At 38.9% G+C, this 19,875-nt stretch overlaps 1 protein-coding gene across 1 annotated transcript in view; it reads right to left on the reverse strand.

The window, feature by feature from the left end:
• The window catches only part of ube2j1 (ubiquitin-conjugating enzyme E2, J1), a 61,460-nt gene that overhangs the window by 14,496 nt on the left and 27,089 nt on the right, over positions 1 to 19,875 (reverse strand). The window contains exons 4-6 of the mRNA XM_008287257.1: positions 19,675 to 19,759; positions 14,934 to 15,039; positions 2,835 to 2,964 (exon numbers count right to left, since the gene is read on the reverse strand). Of these exons, the coding sequence (XP_008285479.1) occupies positions 2,835 to 2,964; positions 14,934 to 15,039; positions 19,675 to 19,759 (321 nt within the window). The remainder of the gene's footprint in view (positions 1 to 2,834; positions 2,965 to 14,933; positions 15,040 to 19,674; positions 19,760 to 19,875) is intronic.

Consider the following 19,875-nt stretch of genomic DNA (forward strand, 5'->3'; position numbering starts at 1 on the left):
GGGAAACGCAGCACGACTGGTTTGGAAAGAAGGGAAGTCCTGGCATCTATCGGTGGCCATCACTAAAGCAGGAGATGGAACGATTGAGGTAGGAATCATGTGCCTTCTCTTCTGTCTTTATCGCTCACTGCCCACTGTAAACTAGTTTCTCGTGAGCCCGCTCTTTGTTGCCGATTACAAATTTGGATAACTGATAAGAACTGAATATATGAAAAGATTTGGCTGAATTCTTATAGCAGTAGAGCTTTATACATCTGACCATTTTTTTAGCCGATTTTTGGTCATTTTTGCAAAAAAAACAAGGAGGGGTGGTGAAATCCCCCCAGTTTGACCAAATTTCCTTAAACTTAGACTGAAGTAGTTTTGGGTGGACCCCTTTAAATTGGCTAAGTTTCATTGAAATCGGTGAGATGGCTTGTGCCACCCCCACCTGGTCCTATCATGGATGCACTCTTAAATTTCTGAATAATCTGTGAAACTGTAGTTACAGGAACACCAAGCTGCTTGGAGATGGTCTTATAGCCTTTACCTTTAACATGATTGTCTATAATTTTCTTTATAATCTCCTGAGATAACTCTCTCCTTGGCTTCCTCTGGTCCATGTTTAGTGTGGTACACACCATGTCACCAAACCGCACAGTGACTACTTGTAACCCTAGAAATAGGCCGACTGACTGATTACAAGTTTGTAGACACCTGTGATGCTAATTGGAGGACATACCTTGATTGAACATGTCCCTATGGTCACATTATTTTCAGTCTTTTCTAGGGCTACCATCATATTTGTCCAAGCCTGTTTCATGAGTTTATTTTTTAAATAATTCTGTTGAACCACGATTCAAAAGCAATGTCTTATTTTCATTGGTTAATTTTCATAGAATTTTAATTTATTATTGCTTTTGTCAGATTCAAGCTATTTCTGTGACCGTTGTGGGGTTTTCTTTCATTAACCGAGGGGTACCAACAATTTTGTCCACGTGTATGTATGTCTTTTCATGACACTTGACACTCTACTACATTTCAGAGGGAAAATTCAGAGGCAAATATTCTTGGTTTTATTTCGAGTGACCAAGTTACAACAATTTGGGAAACAAATTATATGAGATGCTGATAAAATATGCTACTTTGTTAAAAATCTATCTCTTTGTGCTGCTTTTTCTTTCTTTGTCAGCTCCATCTTTTAATTTTTACTGTTTCTCCACCTGTGTTAGCATGCTAACAGTTTTAAACTCAGATTTTGCCACATTTTTCTGCATTAAAAATACTGATGCCCATCAGCCTCAGCTGTTCTGTGTGTTTGATGCTATTCAGCCAATGATAGCATGCCAACACAATAAGCTAATACACTGAACATAATGAATATTATACCTGCTACCATGCTAATGTCAACACATTAGCAAAGTGATCCCAGCATTAAACACCTGATTAGCCATGTGTGATTGTTCACTGTCTCAGATTGTCATGTTAACTAACATTTCACTGCACCGGTTTTGAAGCACTAAATACGACGTACAGCTGAGGCTGATAGAAAATGACAGACATTTATATCCAGAGCCACACTGCTAACATAGCTATACATACTATTCATGCCATAATCAGCTTGCTAACATATAGTGATTTTAGCATGGTAGCAGACCTGCTGTTCAATATGTTTAGTGCCTTAGTTTCTGGTGTTAGCGTGGAAACATTTGCATGTTCGCAAGGGGATGGGATACTCATACTCACCATTCTGTTGTTCTGATATTTCCTATCATTTCTTATTTCTATTTAATTCAATGTATGTTTAGCTGCAGTTGGTAGTTTCAAAAAAAGCAAACAAAAAAAGGAGGCACAAAAAAGCAGTGAAAAGGCTCTGCAGGAATTGTCAAATTCCTTTGACAGAAGCTAAACAGAGCATGAAAACTACGCAGCAAATACCAGTATAGTAGTATGTGTAAATCAGAACAGCTACTTATTCTGTATTGTAGTTAAAGTGTTTTATCAGCTGCTGTTTCAAAGATATAGGATGAACTTGCAGCTTTTCGTCAACATCCATGAGAAGTCCATGGAGCCCCCAAAAGAAGTGGACAACTGGGCAAACTTCATCTGCTCATAAAGATATGATATAAATGGAGGCTGCCGAATGGTTAATAAGTGGGCCTTGCTTATTAAAATACAGCGGACTGTCTCATCAGCCACAATGGAGCTGGAATGCAACCCAGCTGGTAGTCAGTGGTAACAAGGGGATTGACAGAATATTTGGTGAACTTATTTGAGTCATTTTTTGAGGTCAAGATGGTTCAACTTTATTCAATGTGAATTCTCATTTTCTCTAACTAAAAGCAAAAGGAAAAAAGGAAGGACTGCGCCCCTTGGGATGCTTGAATGGTTTTAATGTGAAACATCTCAGCAGGTATTTCTTAAATTATTTATTGATTTTAGTATTTCAGAACAGCTACTTGAAGAAGATAGCACTGAGATTACCGTTTTCATGCTCAATAATGAACTTTCAAGTTATATAACAGTTTTTCTGGCCTGGTGCTTACTGCAGTTTTGATAAATAAAGCCCTGGACACTACTAGAGGAGGTTGAGTGTCCTTGATTTAACTCTGGACAATTTATTGAAAATTGTGATGGGTTCATTTAAATGGTTTATGGTCCAGCCTTAACCAACATGTCACAGAAAAGAGAAAATCATCTGTTTTTGGCTGTGAGTGCAGAGAGAGAGAGAAAAGAAAACAGCAGCAGACATCCGTCTGAAGCCTGTGCTGTCAGAAGCTCTTTTTGCTCTGAGGGTTAAATGGCTGACTGAACTGTGAATCAAACGTGCCTCATGCCACTGCCAGTGTTTGTACCTTGAAGTTTATTTGCTGAGCCAGTTCTTTAGCCTTGTGATCCTCGGCACTGGGGTTGCTGTTGGGGGTCAGAGCCAGGAGGGCGGAGCGCATGGAGCAGCCACACGTCTCACAGCAGAAGTCCTGGGACCTGCCGGACAACAGGCAGGACATGGTGAGGTCATCCCGCCACAAGGGCCCCTTTCATTTCGACACTTCACACGTTCAAAGACCTTCATCTTTCAAAAAGTTGCTTTTGACAGTATCAGGCCATCTGATGAATAACCAGGTCGCTCTGCTCTATGACTAAACAATCTGCTTCACAAATGAAAAAATTAGTGCAAGTGTGCGCACAAAGCGAATGCTTCAAAAACAAAATAAATGATCTGTTTATTATAAACAGCACCCAACATTAAAGTTTTGGCTCACTTTACCTGAAGAGTTATCTGAAAAATGAACCTGCCAAGATGTTTTACTAGCCAGCTTGTACTGTAATTACATTTTTCATTTATTCATTCATCATCAGATGCAATAAAGTTTAAAATACCAGACATACTGCATTCAGCTATATCAACGCAGGTGCAATGTATTGGCCTGGAGCGTCAGGTCAAACAAAAACAGCAACTGACTGACCCCTATAGCTCAGAAATAACAATATTGAAGGTTGAGAAGTTAGTTTATTCCATAGTCGGATTAGACCTCCAGTTTTAATGGTGATAAATGTGTCATAAATAACTGTCAGAGCAGCTACAGAAGGGAATGAGACCAATAGGAAATACAAGGCAAAGTGAAAATCACACCACTCTGAGAAATGTAGGCTTGTTTCTAGTTTCAGAACAAATTTCTGTGGGTGGGGGACAAAAAAAAAAAAACATTATTGGAGTGTTTCCTACATCAATTCTATTATACATTTTGTGGCTAAAATAAAGTGTGAGAATATTTGGCGATCTAACAATAATTCCCTGATTATGAATATGGCGGTAACGGCAGCTGCCACTTAGCACTTCAGCTTAAACATCAGTCAGCTTCTTACTTTATATCTCAAGTCTGTGACTCCTGCCACTTCCTAACTAGAGATGCAACTGAAAATAACTTTGTCTTCACTTCCTTTTACTCTAATCTCTATAAATCTGAACACTGTGTAATAGTAAGTACTTAAAACTTTTCAGTTAGAGGAAATACCCACTTGCCTTAATGCAAAATGAAAAAGCACCAGCACTTGTCCAGTTTAATATCCTCTTGATTATTAGACATGTTTAATGATTCCTCGAAAAGATGTTCCATCCACACAACTTTAAATCAAGCCTCAATTTTGCTTATTCTCAAGAAAGATAAGAACCACTGAGATTGCAGCAGCGAGAGACCCATAAGCTTGTCAAATGCAGATGTAAAGCTTCTAGCCAAGATCTTGGCATTCAATCTGGATCCTTGCCTGACAGATATAATTTCTGGAGATCAAACAGGGTTTGTCAACAAACATTATCATCTAATATAACAAGACTGTTAAATATTGGGTTTTCTTCTGACACCTCTCAGGCTGCTGAAATTATTATATCACTGGATGCGGAAAAGCCTTTGATCAGGCTGATTGAAATTATTTGGCTCTGTTTTGGGGGAATTTGGTCTAAATTTATTTCTTGGACACAACTTTTACATTCTGTCTCCACTGCTTGTGTGATAGTCTTGCTTTGCCAGCTCATTCTGTAGAACATAATGGTCAGGCTGCACCTCACTATCATTCTGCTTATAGAGGGAACTGTTTTCTTGAAACCGATCACAGTTGTTGTGGGTAAGACTAAGCAAATGATACAGCTTGGTGTTCCCTTAAAAATAGGGACAGGTGGAATTGCTTTGGTGGAAAGTTTGCACGCAGGGAGACGAGCGCTGTAATTAAATGGGACAAGCCACTTTTTAAAAAAAAAAAACAACCAAAAAACAGCAGGGCTGCCTTACTGCACAATCCAAATTCTCTGCAAAACTTTTCAGTGTGGTATGTTGCTGCCCAGAAGTTGTTGTTGGTGTTAATAGCAAAGAAAATGAGTTGCCAATAGAAGGCTTATGCCGGCATCCTACATATGTTCTGTCAATCGACCCAACCAGGTGGCTCACTCTTCCCCTGCTCTTTGCTGCAGTGATAGAAGCTCTTACCATTTCTTTTAAATGCTCCTCACTCTTCACTTGTATTCACAGAACTGGACTTTAGTATACCTTTAGACTGATGATCTTTTGCTTTACATTATAGACCCAAGTCATTTTGTAGATAATGTTTTACAAATCATAACAGCCTTTGGATCACTTTAGGGCTGTAAGTAAAACTTTAGTAAAAGCCTTTCCCGTCAAGTAATCAACCATTTCAATTGGTATACACTGGTTTCCATAATTTAATTGTCAACATTGTTCACATCCTTCCCTCTCTGTAAAAATGATTTCTCAAAATTTGTTATGGAAACTAAACCTCATCTGAAGTGCTTGAACTCTCTTTTCTTTTGTCCCTCTTCAATGGGACGAAACATTTTCATTAAAATAAATGCCCTGTCTTGACTCTTGTTTCTTTTTCAATGTCTTTCCAAAAAAATTTATTCAAATATTACCTGTGGAGCAGTGAACAGAGAAGTCGGTTGCAGTTCCATGTTGGTGCACAGAGAGCATTGTGTGGGTTTCACTAGTAATGGGGTACCATGACAGAGACTTTTTTTGTGATCAATGGCTTGCTTCCAGTGTTCAGGAAAAGCTGTACTCTATTACCACAATGTTCCCAATGCCAGATGGCTGGCATTTTAAGGCATTTGTGATGGGAAACTCATGTGTCCATAGTTAAAAGAAACTGACAATGCCTGAAAGAAAGTTTACTGTAGTTTCTAACATGCTAATGATTACTCAATTATGAGTTGACAATGCTATCATTTCAGAAAATTGTTTAAAATTTGCATCCCTTTACCTGCCCACTGGTTCTGGTTGCTCTGGTCTTTGCCCATCTGGCTTCTTGTTGGACCAAATTCCTTAAGAATCCAGTTGCACTCCCTTGTTTGAAAATCTGGTTAACAATTTAGTGAATATTTTAAAATTTCTGCCCCTACACCATGCAGCCCCATTAGTAATAACTATTGTTTCCTTCCTCCAATCTGAATAAGGCTTTCACTTTTTCACTTCGTAACAAGAGAGAGAGAGAGAGAGAGCGGGAGGGTTGTTTCTGAGATTTATACTCAGAAGATTCATTTGGCACTTTTGATGATACCCTCATTAAGTACATACCAATCCCATTTGTTCCGGTACATTCAAGCCAGTGATTATGCCTGCACATATTCTACATCGTTTCCTCAGCTTCCAGCAGGTTCTCTTGTTGTTTATGTGCTTTCTCACCCTAGGGCATTTGGTATGATCTCAGTTTAATATGACCTTATATCATCCTTTACATGCTCAACATATACATGTTTTAAGATTGTTTTAGAATGCTACAAAGCACTTTGTTTGAAGCGTACTAAATTTTCTGCCACTAAATTATACTTAATATGAAATAAAATTCTACTACTGAAAAAATACTACTGCCATTCCTCAAACCTGTCGCACCAAACTGTCTTTTTTAGGAGACTGTTAGATGCGACAGGTTAGAGGAATGGCAGTAGAAAACGTCTTCAAATTCTCACACCTCCAAGTTTTTCAAGACATACAAAACACCATACAAACTGATTTTCACTGTGTTCGACCTTGTAAGTATTTTAATTTAAATTCAGTTCCAATTTAAACCCTAAGGCTTAATCACTGCCCAAAATTTTCACACATACAGCAGTGTAACCATGAACAAACACAGGGAATGTTTGTGAAGCAACGTACCATGTCAATCAGCAGTGTGTTTGGTACAGAACCACAGTTTAGATTTGTTGGCTAATGGTCAGAGTGTGCCTCATTACAAAGGACAGGAAAACAGAAAAAGAAATGTAAAATCGTCTGGCATTCAAATACTACATCTTGCACAGCCAGCAGCCATTGATGTATCCACCAAAGAAAAATGTCCCATCATGTTCTGCTCAGCAAATTTGGCATTCTGCTTATTAAATTCTAAAGATTTTTAGACTGAGTTGTCTATACTTTTCAGGGCTGCGTCTGAAACCTATAAACAAACTGGCAGAAAACCCAGCTCCCAACTCTTTGTGCATCTGTGCGTGTGCAAGTGTGTTTATAGCACTGGCTGTCTGTTTGTACTGTTGGCTGGCTTGCTGTGTATCCTCAGCTGACAGGTTTGTTTTCACTTTCACCACCTGTGGCACATTCACATGCCAAGTTCCTGCTATGGGTTGAGAATGCTGCGTGCACCTTTCGGCCCTCATGTCAGTCCTGACAGCGGGGTTCAGTGCAATATTGCTTAGAAAAGGCCCAACACAGACGCTTAGCGCGGTGATGTGGAAAACATAAAAATCCAACTCAGGAAAGAGGTTTCTGTGGGTTTGCCTTAGAAAAGCTAATCGTCCCTTGCAGCAGCTAATGGGCTGATGTTACAGCTGCGAAGAGGAGGCATGAATCATGCTCTGAGGAACACCACATCATCACTGTACAGCTCCTCAGGCTAAAGGTGGCAGGATAGGATAGATTTGGATACATTATGGTACTAAATGAACCAAATCAGTGTCTTCCTCTGGAGACAAATGGAAATTGGATTCTATTCAACAGAAGTTAAGATGCAGAAGCAAGAAGCTGGGCTTATTAGGCATCAGGCATGTTCCCTTACGCCTCCAGTCATCATGTCACTGGACTATGACAACTTAAACAGTCAGTCTACATCTCCAAAAGCGGGCACCATGCAGACAGGCTCCGTGGTTGGTTGATGGTTGCTCACATGGATGACTGTTTTACCCTTGTAGGCATAAATGCTGATCATCAAGAGCACATCTCAGCTCAAAGAGAGTCGCCAAAATCAGAGATCTGGACCGTAATATCCAAGACACATACTGAGAGAATGGCAGCAAGTTTAAAATGTTGTGTTAATCATTGGTTCAGAAGTGTTGTTCCTGCAATTTTAATTCATTATAAATATCATTCAGTGGCATAATGTTTTTCAGGCCTTAGTACGTTTCAAACAAAGTGCTTTGGAACTTTCTAGACAACCTTAAAAGCATATAGGTATGTTGAGCTCGCAAAGAAGGCAGTGTTTGAACTTCTTCCTTTCTCTTTCTGTCTTTCTGTTATTTTAAGGAGAGACTGTCAAAAAGGTGGGAGGGAGGCAGTGGAATACAGCCTTCAAGAATGGCCATTTGGAACAACTTTACCCTTGAATGTGGTTGGACTAGATGTTATACTACTTAGTTTATTTCAAGTATATACATGTATACATATATATACTGCACTTCTTTTATTTCCTTCATAAAGACCAACCTGTTGGCATAGCCTGGGTTCCACCGCAGAGGGTTTTTTTGCCACAAAAGAAAAAAAAAAAAAAGCAGGGTTGTCTATGTTGCAACACAACACACATGCAAATCTACACTCCTGGTAGGTGCTGCTGGTAGACTGACTATGTGGCTTAGCATTGATTGCTGAGTCATAGGATACAATTGCATTTGCAACAGGTTGACGTATTCCATCTAATAGTTTCAGAAACAGCTGCTAATGGTTTAACTGTAAATAACCCAGCAGCTGATGCCTTATTTTGCTTTGAAGATCCTTTCTGCATAACAAATAAAAATGCTGTCCTTCTAATGTGCTGCATGAATTAAAGCAGATTTGATTCATCACACTAAACCTTTGAATATTTAAGAGAACGAGCAACTGCTAAAGTTTACATGATATCCAATTAAATATTTGAGCATTATTTCATGTGTCAATACATAATCTACATACTAGTATCTGGCGCAACAATGACAGAAAAGTCATTTTATAATAATTTTAAATAGTATATTAGAGTCCATGGGAAACAATACTTACTTTGCTCAAGTATTAGTTCAGACTTTGTAAACTGAGGTTGTATGAGATATTTATCTATAGTTAACGCATTATTTGCTACACAATGTACTCCATTTGATGGGGGCAGAAGCATCCTATTACATATTATAATATGGTACGTCACAATATTTTCACTGCATTACCTTGCCGTCAGCTAGACCTTTTCTAACGAGGAACGGATGTTGTTATATTGCTGTCTTCAAAGCTGACAATCTCTATTGCTATTTCAGGGTGGGTCCAAACTAATATGCACTAACTGTAATCTATTGTAGGTAAAACACTCATGCTGAATAAGTACCTCATACATACTACTTTAAATAGCTTGGTTGAGAAGAAAATGGCTGGAATCCAGACATTTTAAACACCAGAGAGCAGTCTGTCCTAATGGCTGTTCTCTTTGTTGAGATAGTAGCTAGCTTTCTTCATCTCAAAAATACCGGCTGAGCTGACACAGATTGGTGGGCAGTGCCTGCTCGTGCCTGTGGAGCTGACAAATCAAAGCAGACTGGGCTTTTTGTCTCCCTAAATTTCCATTTTCATAGAAAGCATGCAAATATGTGGAAGAAAATAGCACTACGACAGGTGTTTTATGGGAAGTTGAACATACAAGAGGAACTTCCACATCACTGGTTTGGACCTTGATTGAATTTCATCCTCTCACCTTCTTCAGCAACATGAACACACCGATGCAGCACCACAACACATATGCAGACAGCATAATTAATCCAACACAATGTTAAAGATGAACTAATAAGAAATATTTGGTAATTATCACTTTGTATCGCAACGATAACTAATAAACTTATTCTTATAAATGCAAAAATGTGAAGAGGAAACTGAGAAGACACTCCGCTCTATATGTATTGTTCGTCAAGGTCAACAGATCAATTCCAGTAAAAAAGTAATTCAGCAAAGCTTAAAATCTAAAGCTCATGCAAACAACTGAAAAGTGAAACCCAAAGTCGGTTTCACTTTCACTGCTGTGTCCTCTGCAGTGAAGTCTCCTCTGTGTGTCGAGTTTAGCCTCATTCTTGTGTGAACAGTTACTGACACACTGAGCCGAACAGAGGAAAGGAGAGCGAGGAAAAAATCACCACCCTCAACTTGGTTCCTACATTGTCAGATGTAATTATTGTGAGTGAAATTCCATTTTTGGAACGGCATCAATCTAATTTTCTTCATGATCGGATAATAATTTGTCAGCCAGTGATACATCGTGTATCGCACCTAAGTATATTGGGGCTATAAAGGATTTTCCCAAATTTTTTATCACATGACTTTACGCTCAGGCTGAAAAACCTAACAGCTACTTTGGGAAAAAAAAGATCAGTCAACATTTTAAAGGCACCCGTGAAACTGTAAATAAACAAGCAAAACCCGCCCCCTGAAGACGGGGAGTTCACCTTCTTATTTTTTGCCCAGTTTCACCTACAGTTAATTTGTAGTGTTGTCAAATATTAATGCATGCTGTGACAACTGTCCCCCCTGGCCCACTACAGACGATTCATAGGAGTCTATGACCAGACAATTATTTGCACAGCTTGAAGCAGTATAAAATGTTGGCACCAGGGCCCAGGGGTATAAGGAAATGCCTACTGCGCTGAAATAATTGTACCCAAACACTCAACATACCTTAACATAATTCGACAACTGCGAAGTGGTGGATGGATAATTTGAGACAACATTTCCTCCGGTCACAAACATATTAATGAATTCACAAACAAATATTTCAGGAGGTAGGGGTGTATACAAAATACTAAAAAAGAAAAGCAATGATAAAAACAGCACACTTTAGCGTTCTGTCGCAGATATGCTTCTGTTTTATTCAATTTTCTACACAGGCTGCATACCACAATGGGAGAGACTTGTTCCCTGTAGTTAATGTTAGTCAAGCTGCCGGACACAGCTGGAACAGATGTCCGCATATACTGCTGCACCACCTTTATCAGCACCAGCAATGTGAAGTGCATTTTTTTATTATTTTTTTTAAAGCTATTTTTTGGCCTTTGTGCCTTTATTGATAGTGCAGTGAGAGAGAGACAGGAAAGTGGGGGAGAAGAATGGGGGAAGGACGTGTGGGATATGGCCATGAGCGAGATTCAAACTCATGACCTCCACATTGGGACTGTAGCCCTGCACATGGGACGCCAGCTCAACCAGGTGAGCTATTAAGCTGTTAAGTGCATTTTTATGCTTCATATCTATTTTTGTACATACTCAGTGTGTAATTAAACATGAGTGTGTATTGAGGTCTGAATGCTACCAAAATGTATGATATACAACTCAGCACTGTGGCTCAAGTGGTGGAGCAGGTTGGCAGGTCAATCCCCTGTCCCTCCACATGTCTGAGTGTCCTTGGGTAAGACACTGAATCCGAAGTTGCTTCCAATGGCAGGCAAGCACCTTGCACAGCAGCTCTGTCGCCATTGGTGTGTCAATGGGTGAATGAAAAACACACTGAAAAGTGCTTTGAATACCATTAAGGTAGAAAAGCACCAATAAGAGATGACATATGTTGTGAATTGCGCTATTTAAAAAAAAAATTGAATTGAATTGAATTGAATAGACCATTAACCTAAACATATCCTGTGTGAGTCTGACTAGTGATTGAAGCTGCTGTTGAAATATATAGGCTCTGTAGCCTATATACACAGAGTGTACCAGCATATCCACATCACACACACACACATACACACACACACACACACACCTGGTGACTGCAACTGACAAGCCTGCAAAGCTATATCTCATAAACTCACTGAACTACAACCTGAGAAGGATATAACAGCTGACCTCCCATTTTAAATGACATAAACATGCCAATGATACCTGTTGAAAAAATATCTCATCAATGATGCAGAAGATGAGAGACGCACACTGTAACTAAGAAAATATTTTGTAGGTTTCTTGTTTGAAAATCTGCACCAGGTGGATTTTTTCACTGTGTTATGAGAGGGGGCTACGGATGTGTTCAATGACCAGCCACAAGGGCCATTAAAATTGCAAAATGAGCACATCTGACAACTGTCCAACGAAGGAAAAAAAAAAGCCACCTGGCTGGTTTTTGCAAACTGTGGCAACTGCAGCATAAAGTTGTTCAAATTCCCCTGAGTTGTTGTCTGATTTAGTTAGTATCTGAGCATCATGCTAATGCTATACTACCATATTTAAGAAAAGTAGTGAGCAGCTGTGGGATTAACACAGGCTGGAAGCTGGTACACAATACACATTTGCAACACAAGTAAAATTTAAAAAAGAAAAAAAAAAAAAGAATACCTTTGTCAGTGGTATTCTCCAACTTTTATTTAAATACATTTATCATAGCGCGAGTAAATGCTGACTGTTTTACCAAAGTAATGAAGCTGCCACAACAAACTTTGAGGACATCTGTTTCAGCTTTCTGGCAGCTGAACAATTGTTCAACAAAGTGAACAAGTCTCTCCCATCGCATAGGTATGGGATGCGTATTATTTTACAGACTATCACAACAAAATAAATAATCTGTGTTGTTCAATTTATAATTTAGATCCCTTGGTGTCTGTTTTTTTGTTTGTTTTAAGTAATTGTTACTGGAACAAGTTAAGTGTTTATTTGGCAATACATTTTTTACTTCAACAGTTTTCTTTAGAAAGGAGCTGAAAGTTTCTCTTCTCAGTTCCGAGGATGGAGGGCTGATAAATGTCCAACTGAATAAAATACATTTTCTACCCTAATTTAACCACATTTCTCTTTTTGAAAAAAAACTAAAAATGAAACAAACTCATCATCTTTCATTTATTTGAATAATTTGTTCATTAAATAATTTCACCAGTTTGGCCACTATATCCTTACACTGTACTTTAAATTACTAATAGTGTATCATGTAAAAACAAAAAAAATGCATGTCTATCAACAGTGAGGTCCAAAAGTCTGAGACATTAAACATCTGTCCTATTTTCATGTGAAACGACTAAAATCGTGAAATTTTGAGGATTTTAAAACATTTCAAAAGCAACAGAAGTTCTGACAGGTAAAATTAAGAGGAAATATTTGACAATCTACAGTATTTCTAATCAAACTAAGGCAGATCATTAGTATTGAACATGTTAACTCTTTTGTATGTAAGTCTGATGTTCTTGGATTGTATTATATGTATGTAATTTAAGAGTGATAGGACATCTTTCTTATACTTTTTTTTCACTAAGTGCACACCCTCCATGTGGTGCTGAGCATCATCCAGGGCCCTGAACTGCCACTCAAAAACTCATTAGCCAATGGGGACGTACCCCTGAGAAAACCTGCCCACGTGAGAGGTTAGTGTCAGAACTAACAAACAAAAAGTCTGGCAGCACAAACAAGAGGGCTGGCAGCATAACCAAACAGCGTTCTTTGAGGGCAAAAATTTGATCAGTAAGAAAGAAGCAGAGGGAATTATAAACAAAAGAACATGTTAGCCAAAAAACTAAAAGATCACATAATTTGTTTCTAAGTTCTAAGTTTTACTTTTGAGATGACTTTATTTGGCTTTTGTTGGTTTCATTCTCTCTCAAATTCTTGTTTTTTTATAGTTAAGAAGTTTTGTTTGAATCTATTGACAGAAAATCAGATTCAATTATATGAACAATATTACATCTAATGATGTTTTTGTTGAATAAATGATTGAAAAAGCTAATGTTACTTGTGGTATACAACCTTTATCTGTAGCACCTGATCAAAGAGGATAAATCATAAAAGGTACAGCTGAACAACTGCACTGAATCACCTTCACCCTAAAGAAGTAGCAGGCCATTCCTCAGATACACGCTACACCCTGCTGGTTTGCTTTCTTGAGGAGACAGATTCATAGTGCAGCGGGATAATGAGCCAAAATACAGCTCTTTGCTTTGAAGAACAGCTTGAAGACAAGAGAAAACTCATGGGTGCTGAGTGCCATGGACTCTACTGCACAAGCACCTGACCTCAAACCTGCTAAATATTTATGGGGGCACTTCCAGACTGAGAGAGCCAAACACTCCTGACATGACAAGAAGCTCAATCAAACATAGTCACATCATGTTGAAATAACATGGGTTATCAGGCTTTTGAACAAACTTTCAGAGTTTGGCAGCTCGAGTGCTGCTGGCATTAAAGTAAAAAGGGAGGCAAAGAAATACTAAGACTTTCTAAAACTCATGGACATTTTTCTGAGATTCAGCTTTACATTCAAGTTGCTAACCTGATAATATCCGTTGCAATAAAACATTTTGTATTAAATTTCAAACGCCTGCAAAATTGAACAAACTTCACTGGTGCTTTCAGACGTTTGGACCCCAGCGTATTTGCAGTCAGTTGTCAGGAATAACTGATATTTTTCATATTCATTTCTAAGACTTCCCAGACCTCCACAGGGCCTGTGTTAGTCCTCCTACATCACAAGTTGGCAGTTTCCCTGTCAGTCATAAACTTGGTAAACTCTGAAAATATTGGACAGGAGCCTCTTCCTGCTGTGCTGGGGCCCTTCACTGACTGACAGCTCTCACAATCACCAGGGGCACAGAAACAGGAGATGAGAAGCCAAAGAGAAGTGCTGCCTCAGCCTTTAGACCAAGTGAGGAAAAAAAAAAAAGGTTTTCCATCAGGGAGATAAGCAGTCACATATTTATAGCAAAGTGCGTCTTCCTGTCTATCTCATCTCCATGTGCTAATGAAACAGGCGGCTGATCAAGACCCCCGTCTCATCGGCTAATAGAAGAGCGACTTTAGCTGGATCCTCTCCATCTCTGGCTTTGTTCCGTTTTCTCTGAGGGAAATGCGGTGTGAAATGAAAAGCAACATGCCCGCTCATGCTCCCTCCAGAGACTGGGTATTATGACGATAATGAATTCGCCAACTTGCAATCCCAGGACTGGCTTGGGCACATTTCTTTGACTTTGTGACAAGCCAATTATTAGCAAAAGGCATGTCCGTCGAGCTTCAGGTGTTGATGAAATTACATGCTTGTGTGGACTTCGCTTTTTAATGCTATCTAAGCAGCATCGCATCTGAAATGCCAGTATTGATCATACTCTCAACCTGTTGCTCATCCAGCCTTTAACATCCCTTCATCCATATAATACGCAGTCCCACACTACTTCAAACACCCTCCTTATTATCATTCTCATCTCATAGCATACACAATACATTCTGTGAAGAGAGTAAACACTTGAAATATTTTCATCAACAAAATCTTACTTTTTGGCAAGGGCCCTCCTTTCTTCTGGGGTATAATCAAGAGATCCTATTGCACCCTCTCCCTTTGTTGGCATGAATCCGATAATAGCTATTAGAGCAGTTCGGACTGGAAGATAAAAGCAAAGAAAGAGGAAAGATAAAGAGGAGAAAAAGAAAAAAATTAAAAACAGAGCACATTTAACATTGCTTTGTAAAACAGAGAAGGTTAAATTACATGACAGGCTGCACATGTCGTCCTGTTCAGTACCCGTGTTACGTAAGCGGGAATGATGCTTTGTTGTCTAAGCGTAAGCCGCCGTGAGGACATCCACCATGCATCTGTACTCACATTCTCCAGATGGCACGAGCCATGTTTTACAATATGGTCGGGGTCAGGGGTGTGTTTGTGTCTGTGTTGTGGCTGCCTGCGCTCCGTCTGTACTCCAGCAAATCCTGACTAAATAAAGAATCCCATTATATTACTATTTCTGAAAATTAAGCCTTCTTTAAAGGGTATCCACACTGGATTTCACTTTATTACTGATACTAACGATATCACATGCACACTAATGCTCTGGATGTGAATGCTAAGGACACTTACCATTCTCCGTTGATTAGTTTGAAAACACATACGGAACAAAATGTGAGTTGAAATGCGACACTGATATTTTTATTTCATTGTTGTTGATTTTCTCCTGTTGATGCCTGAAATATGATCAGATAGTACCTTGCAACAGCTATATACAGCAAAAACAATATCAGGAAACCTTATTGATAACTGTACTACATAATTTGTTGAGTTTTGAAGTGGAATTAAGTAAATACAACCCATGCAGCAAACAGACATTAAGAATGAGTCTTTAATTTCATAACCTTAGAATAAAAACTTAAAAAAACTCAACAGCAATTCTGGCAATTGCAAATGTCTGGGCCCCTTATACTTGAAAACATCCCAGAACTTCACGCATGGAGACTCAAGCGACTTATTAGGTCTTGTAAGGCAGGTCAAGAATCCTCCTGGGCTCATCTTAGCAAAGGCAGAGGATATGAAATGGAGCTAACTGATGGGGGAAAACTATAAAAAAGACATCAAAGCGCTTCCAGCTTGTGGTTTCCACTGTCCAAAATGTCACTGAGAAATAGCAGTTAAAAGGGGAACTGTGGAAGTGAAGACAAGATCTGGAAACTTTGAGATAATACTGGAGGTCTGCAGGACGGTAGGGCAAAAAAAAAAAATCCCCACATGGCTGCATAGGAGCTGTGAAAAGGTTTTGCTGGCACAGAAGTGGTGATGCACTGTGCAGCACTGTTGCACAAACAGGGATCTATGTGGACGAGTCATCAGAAGAAAACCTGCCACCTCATCACAGAAGTAAATGTGTGATGTCTGTAAAGCAATATCAGGATAAGACAGACGGGTTTGTGAACAAGGGGTGAGGACATACGACAGTAAAATATATACATTTTTTGGACTATAATTACAAAAAAAATAGCATCAGCATTCGAAGAAGAGAATATCTTGCAACTGTTAAGTATGGGGGTGGAAATCTTTTGCTTAGTCTTTGTGTGGCAGCCAGGGGCATAGAAAACAGTGCACAGAAAGAGGAAAGAATGGATTCCAAAAAATATCAACAAACTCTGACAGCAAATGTCCTGCAATCAGTCAAGTCTTCTACAATGGGACAATGAAATAGAGCCGACCTCAAAATCCACTTTCAGCTACTTCAAGAAACAAAAACTGAGGCTTTTAGACTGGAACCCAGAGTACCCCTGACCTGAACTTTGTTGAAGATCTGTGGGGATCTTACACATACTGTGTGAAGGACAGTGTGGAAATATCTCAGTGATTTACAGGCAGAACAGAAAGATCCTGAACTGGGTGGAAAAAGCCTCTGCAAGCTGTGATCTGTGACTTAGTAGGGGGCCCTCAAACTTCGGAAATGCCACAATTACTGTTGATTTTTTTTCAACATTTTTTTTTAAGTTAATGGCTGGAGGATGAAATAGTCAGTGATCAGAAACCTCAATGAACTGTTTACAGTATTTAATTTTCAGAGTGGAATTCTCCAGGGAGCTTATTTAGGTTTCTTACAATTTAAAAATACGGGTAAGCCACGCATATTTTGAAATCCATGATAGGAGATTTACAACACGCAGCCAAAATGTTCCAAAACCCTAAAAACAACCAGGATTCTAATGTCCATGAATGAGTATTCATGTACACAAACACTGTTTACCCCTTATTTTTTATGATTTCCTTAATAATGCTCGACACACCTTGTCAAATGTAGTTGCAGTGCTGCCTGAGATTTAAAGTTCATTATATAAATTGGACTTGACTATCAGTATTCAGCTCAAGTTACAGCAGAAATTCAGTTGTTTCCTCTGTTGAAGTAACGTGTACAGTCTTTGATTAATACAAGAAGAAGAAGCAGCACATTTTACTTAAACAGCAGCAAGTCTGCTGAGATAAAGCTCTTCAGTGTTGACTGTCTAACTCTGCAGTCTTCTACGGTTCTCAAAAGATAAATAGTGGTGTGTGCGTACGTGTGTGTTTATACCCTCTACTTGTTCTGTTTGACAATTTATGCGAATGTTAAAAAAAAAAAAAAAAAAAAGGATAGAAATAGATCAGAAAGCAGCTTGAGGAAAATGTGTGAACATATTCATAAATAAGTATACAACTGTAAATAAATCCATCCATCCATTATCTATAATCCTCACTAGGGTCGCGGGGGGGCTGGAGCCTATCCCAGCTGACTTAGGATGAAGACAGGGGACACCCTGGACAGGTCGCCAGTCTATCATACTATCACAGGGCTACACTTATAGACAGACAACCAAGCACACTCACATTCACACCTACAGACAATTTAGAATCACCAAGTAACCTCAACATGTTTTTGGACTGTGTGGGAGGAAGCCGGAGAACCCGGAGGGAACCCACGCTGCAAGGAGAGAACATGCAAACTCCACGCAGAAAGATCCTGGTAACCCCACTGGGACGCAAACCGGCGACCCTTTTGCAAGGTAACAGTGTTATCAACTGCGCCACCTTGCAGCCCAGTAAATAAATAGGACATCCAAAGTGACATGAGGGGAAATGTTTGAATTAATTAGCCAAACTTTATTAAATATGTAGGCGTAGTACATGAACTAAAAGCAGCAGCCAACAGTAGTGAGCGTAAGCTTGGAATCGCTGCTTGTCTGTGACATTCGCAGCTCAGTGCAATTATCAAGCCAGGCCTCCTGCGGTCATTCCAAGCAGGATCAGACACAACTTGAACACAACACTTTAGGAGCTCAGCAGGGAGAGTCAAATCTCTAAGGCATGGCTAGCCATGTGACCTGCAGTATCTTGGTAAAAAGAGGTTTAAAGCTACCTTTGTCTTTGATTTAATTCTGTTATTGATTTAAAACTTATTTTTTGGCTATAAGTGGGAGCCGGGTAGGGGAAAATGCTTTGAGGAAGATGCACCGTCTCCCACTGAGTTCCCACTGATTAAAGTCCCATGCTGAGAGGCAACATGAAAGCAGAACTCAGAAAAAGGTTGGAACGCCAGTAGAGAACTAAAATGAGTTCTTGGGAGAAATAAATGATCGGTTTTGACTCTGGAGATATAAAAATGCCCTTCGGCCACTACAGCACCAGGTACTCAATAATTATTTATTGATTTGGTGACCAATTCTGGGGACACACGATTTATCCAGGAACCCCAAAATACAAGATACAAAAAAATCACTAACTGATTATCATAAATTACATTAGTTTTGTGGCTGTAATTAGATGTTTTACACATTTCCAACTTATAAACAATACTACCTTTTAACAGAGTTTGACAGTCGCATGAAGGTGAAAACTTGAATCCTCCCAGTTTAAGTTCAATCAAAGACTTCAACTCTCTGGTTGAAGATGCAAAACTTATTTTCAAATATATGTGAAGCCTTAATTTCTGTGAAGCGCAGAAAACCAGGTCTTAAGAGGCAGGTCATTTTGTCAGGTTTTAAAATGTCTTTTAAGTAATAAAATCTCTAGTAAAGTTATTTTAAAATTTTGGTTAAAAAAATGTTAACATAGTTTTTTTTTGTTTTGTTTTTTTTATTCAGCAGAGCGTACATTCCCACATCTTCCATCAGTGTAACATGTTATATCACCTCTTTCTTTCCTCCTTTAACAGAAATACTGTCACTTCTCATTTGTAGTTTTAATAACTGCTAAGTTAAAGTCAATGAGGGCCAATACTTGCTGCACAAATATTTCAAATTAAAAGCCTCCTACAGTTTAAAGGGCATAATCACTATAAATGATTCAAATAAATGATCGGTTTTGACTTAACTTAAAGGAAGCTTTAAGTTAAGTTTTTTAAGTTGTAATTGCTTGGTTTTATTGGCAGTAGCTTAACTCTAAATGCAGCAAAGCAGACTCTAAACCCTGAGAGCAGTGAAGCAGAAGAAAATGGAAATACATAGAAAAAATAAAACATTTCTGATAGAAAGAAGCTCAGCAGAGTGACAAGCATAACAATATTGTGCTGCTGTACTGATTATTAGTGTCATAGTTAAGGGGCTACTTATAGATTATTACTGATAAACTACTGTGACAGATCAAATTTCCCAGCTCTACAAATAATAACGTGCATTCTTTTTACCTTCCCAGTCTGCACTAAAAGACTGACATATATTTAGAGAAAGTCCTACCTGGAGTAACTCAGGTAATGAGCTACATGTAGCAAAATGGGGCTGTATTTTTTATGATACTTACTGCTCCATGACGGCTGCCAGGTCTCTGGATGGTGGCCAGAGATGCTCAGACAAATCTTCTTTCCAACTTCGAATCTTCCATTCGGCTAAGGAGAAATAAAGAGACGGTGGAGGTGACTGTGTGGGTGGAGATGAATAAATAAAACATACATTGTCAAAAGTTAGGACAAGCAGACTGACACAGAAACTTGAAACAGCTGAG

This window comes from Stegastes partitus, unplaced genomic scaffold, assembly GCF_000690725.1.
Source record: "Stegastes partitus isolate 25-593 unplaced genomic scaffold, Stegastes_partitus-1.0.2 Scaffold492, whole genome shotgun sequence".
Taxonomy (NCBI): Eukaryota; Metazoa; Chordata; class Actinopteri; family Pomacentridae; genus Stegastes; species Stegastes partitus.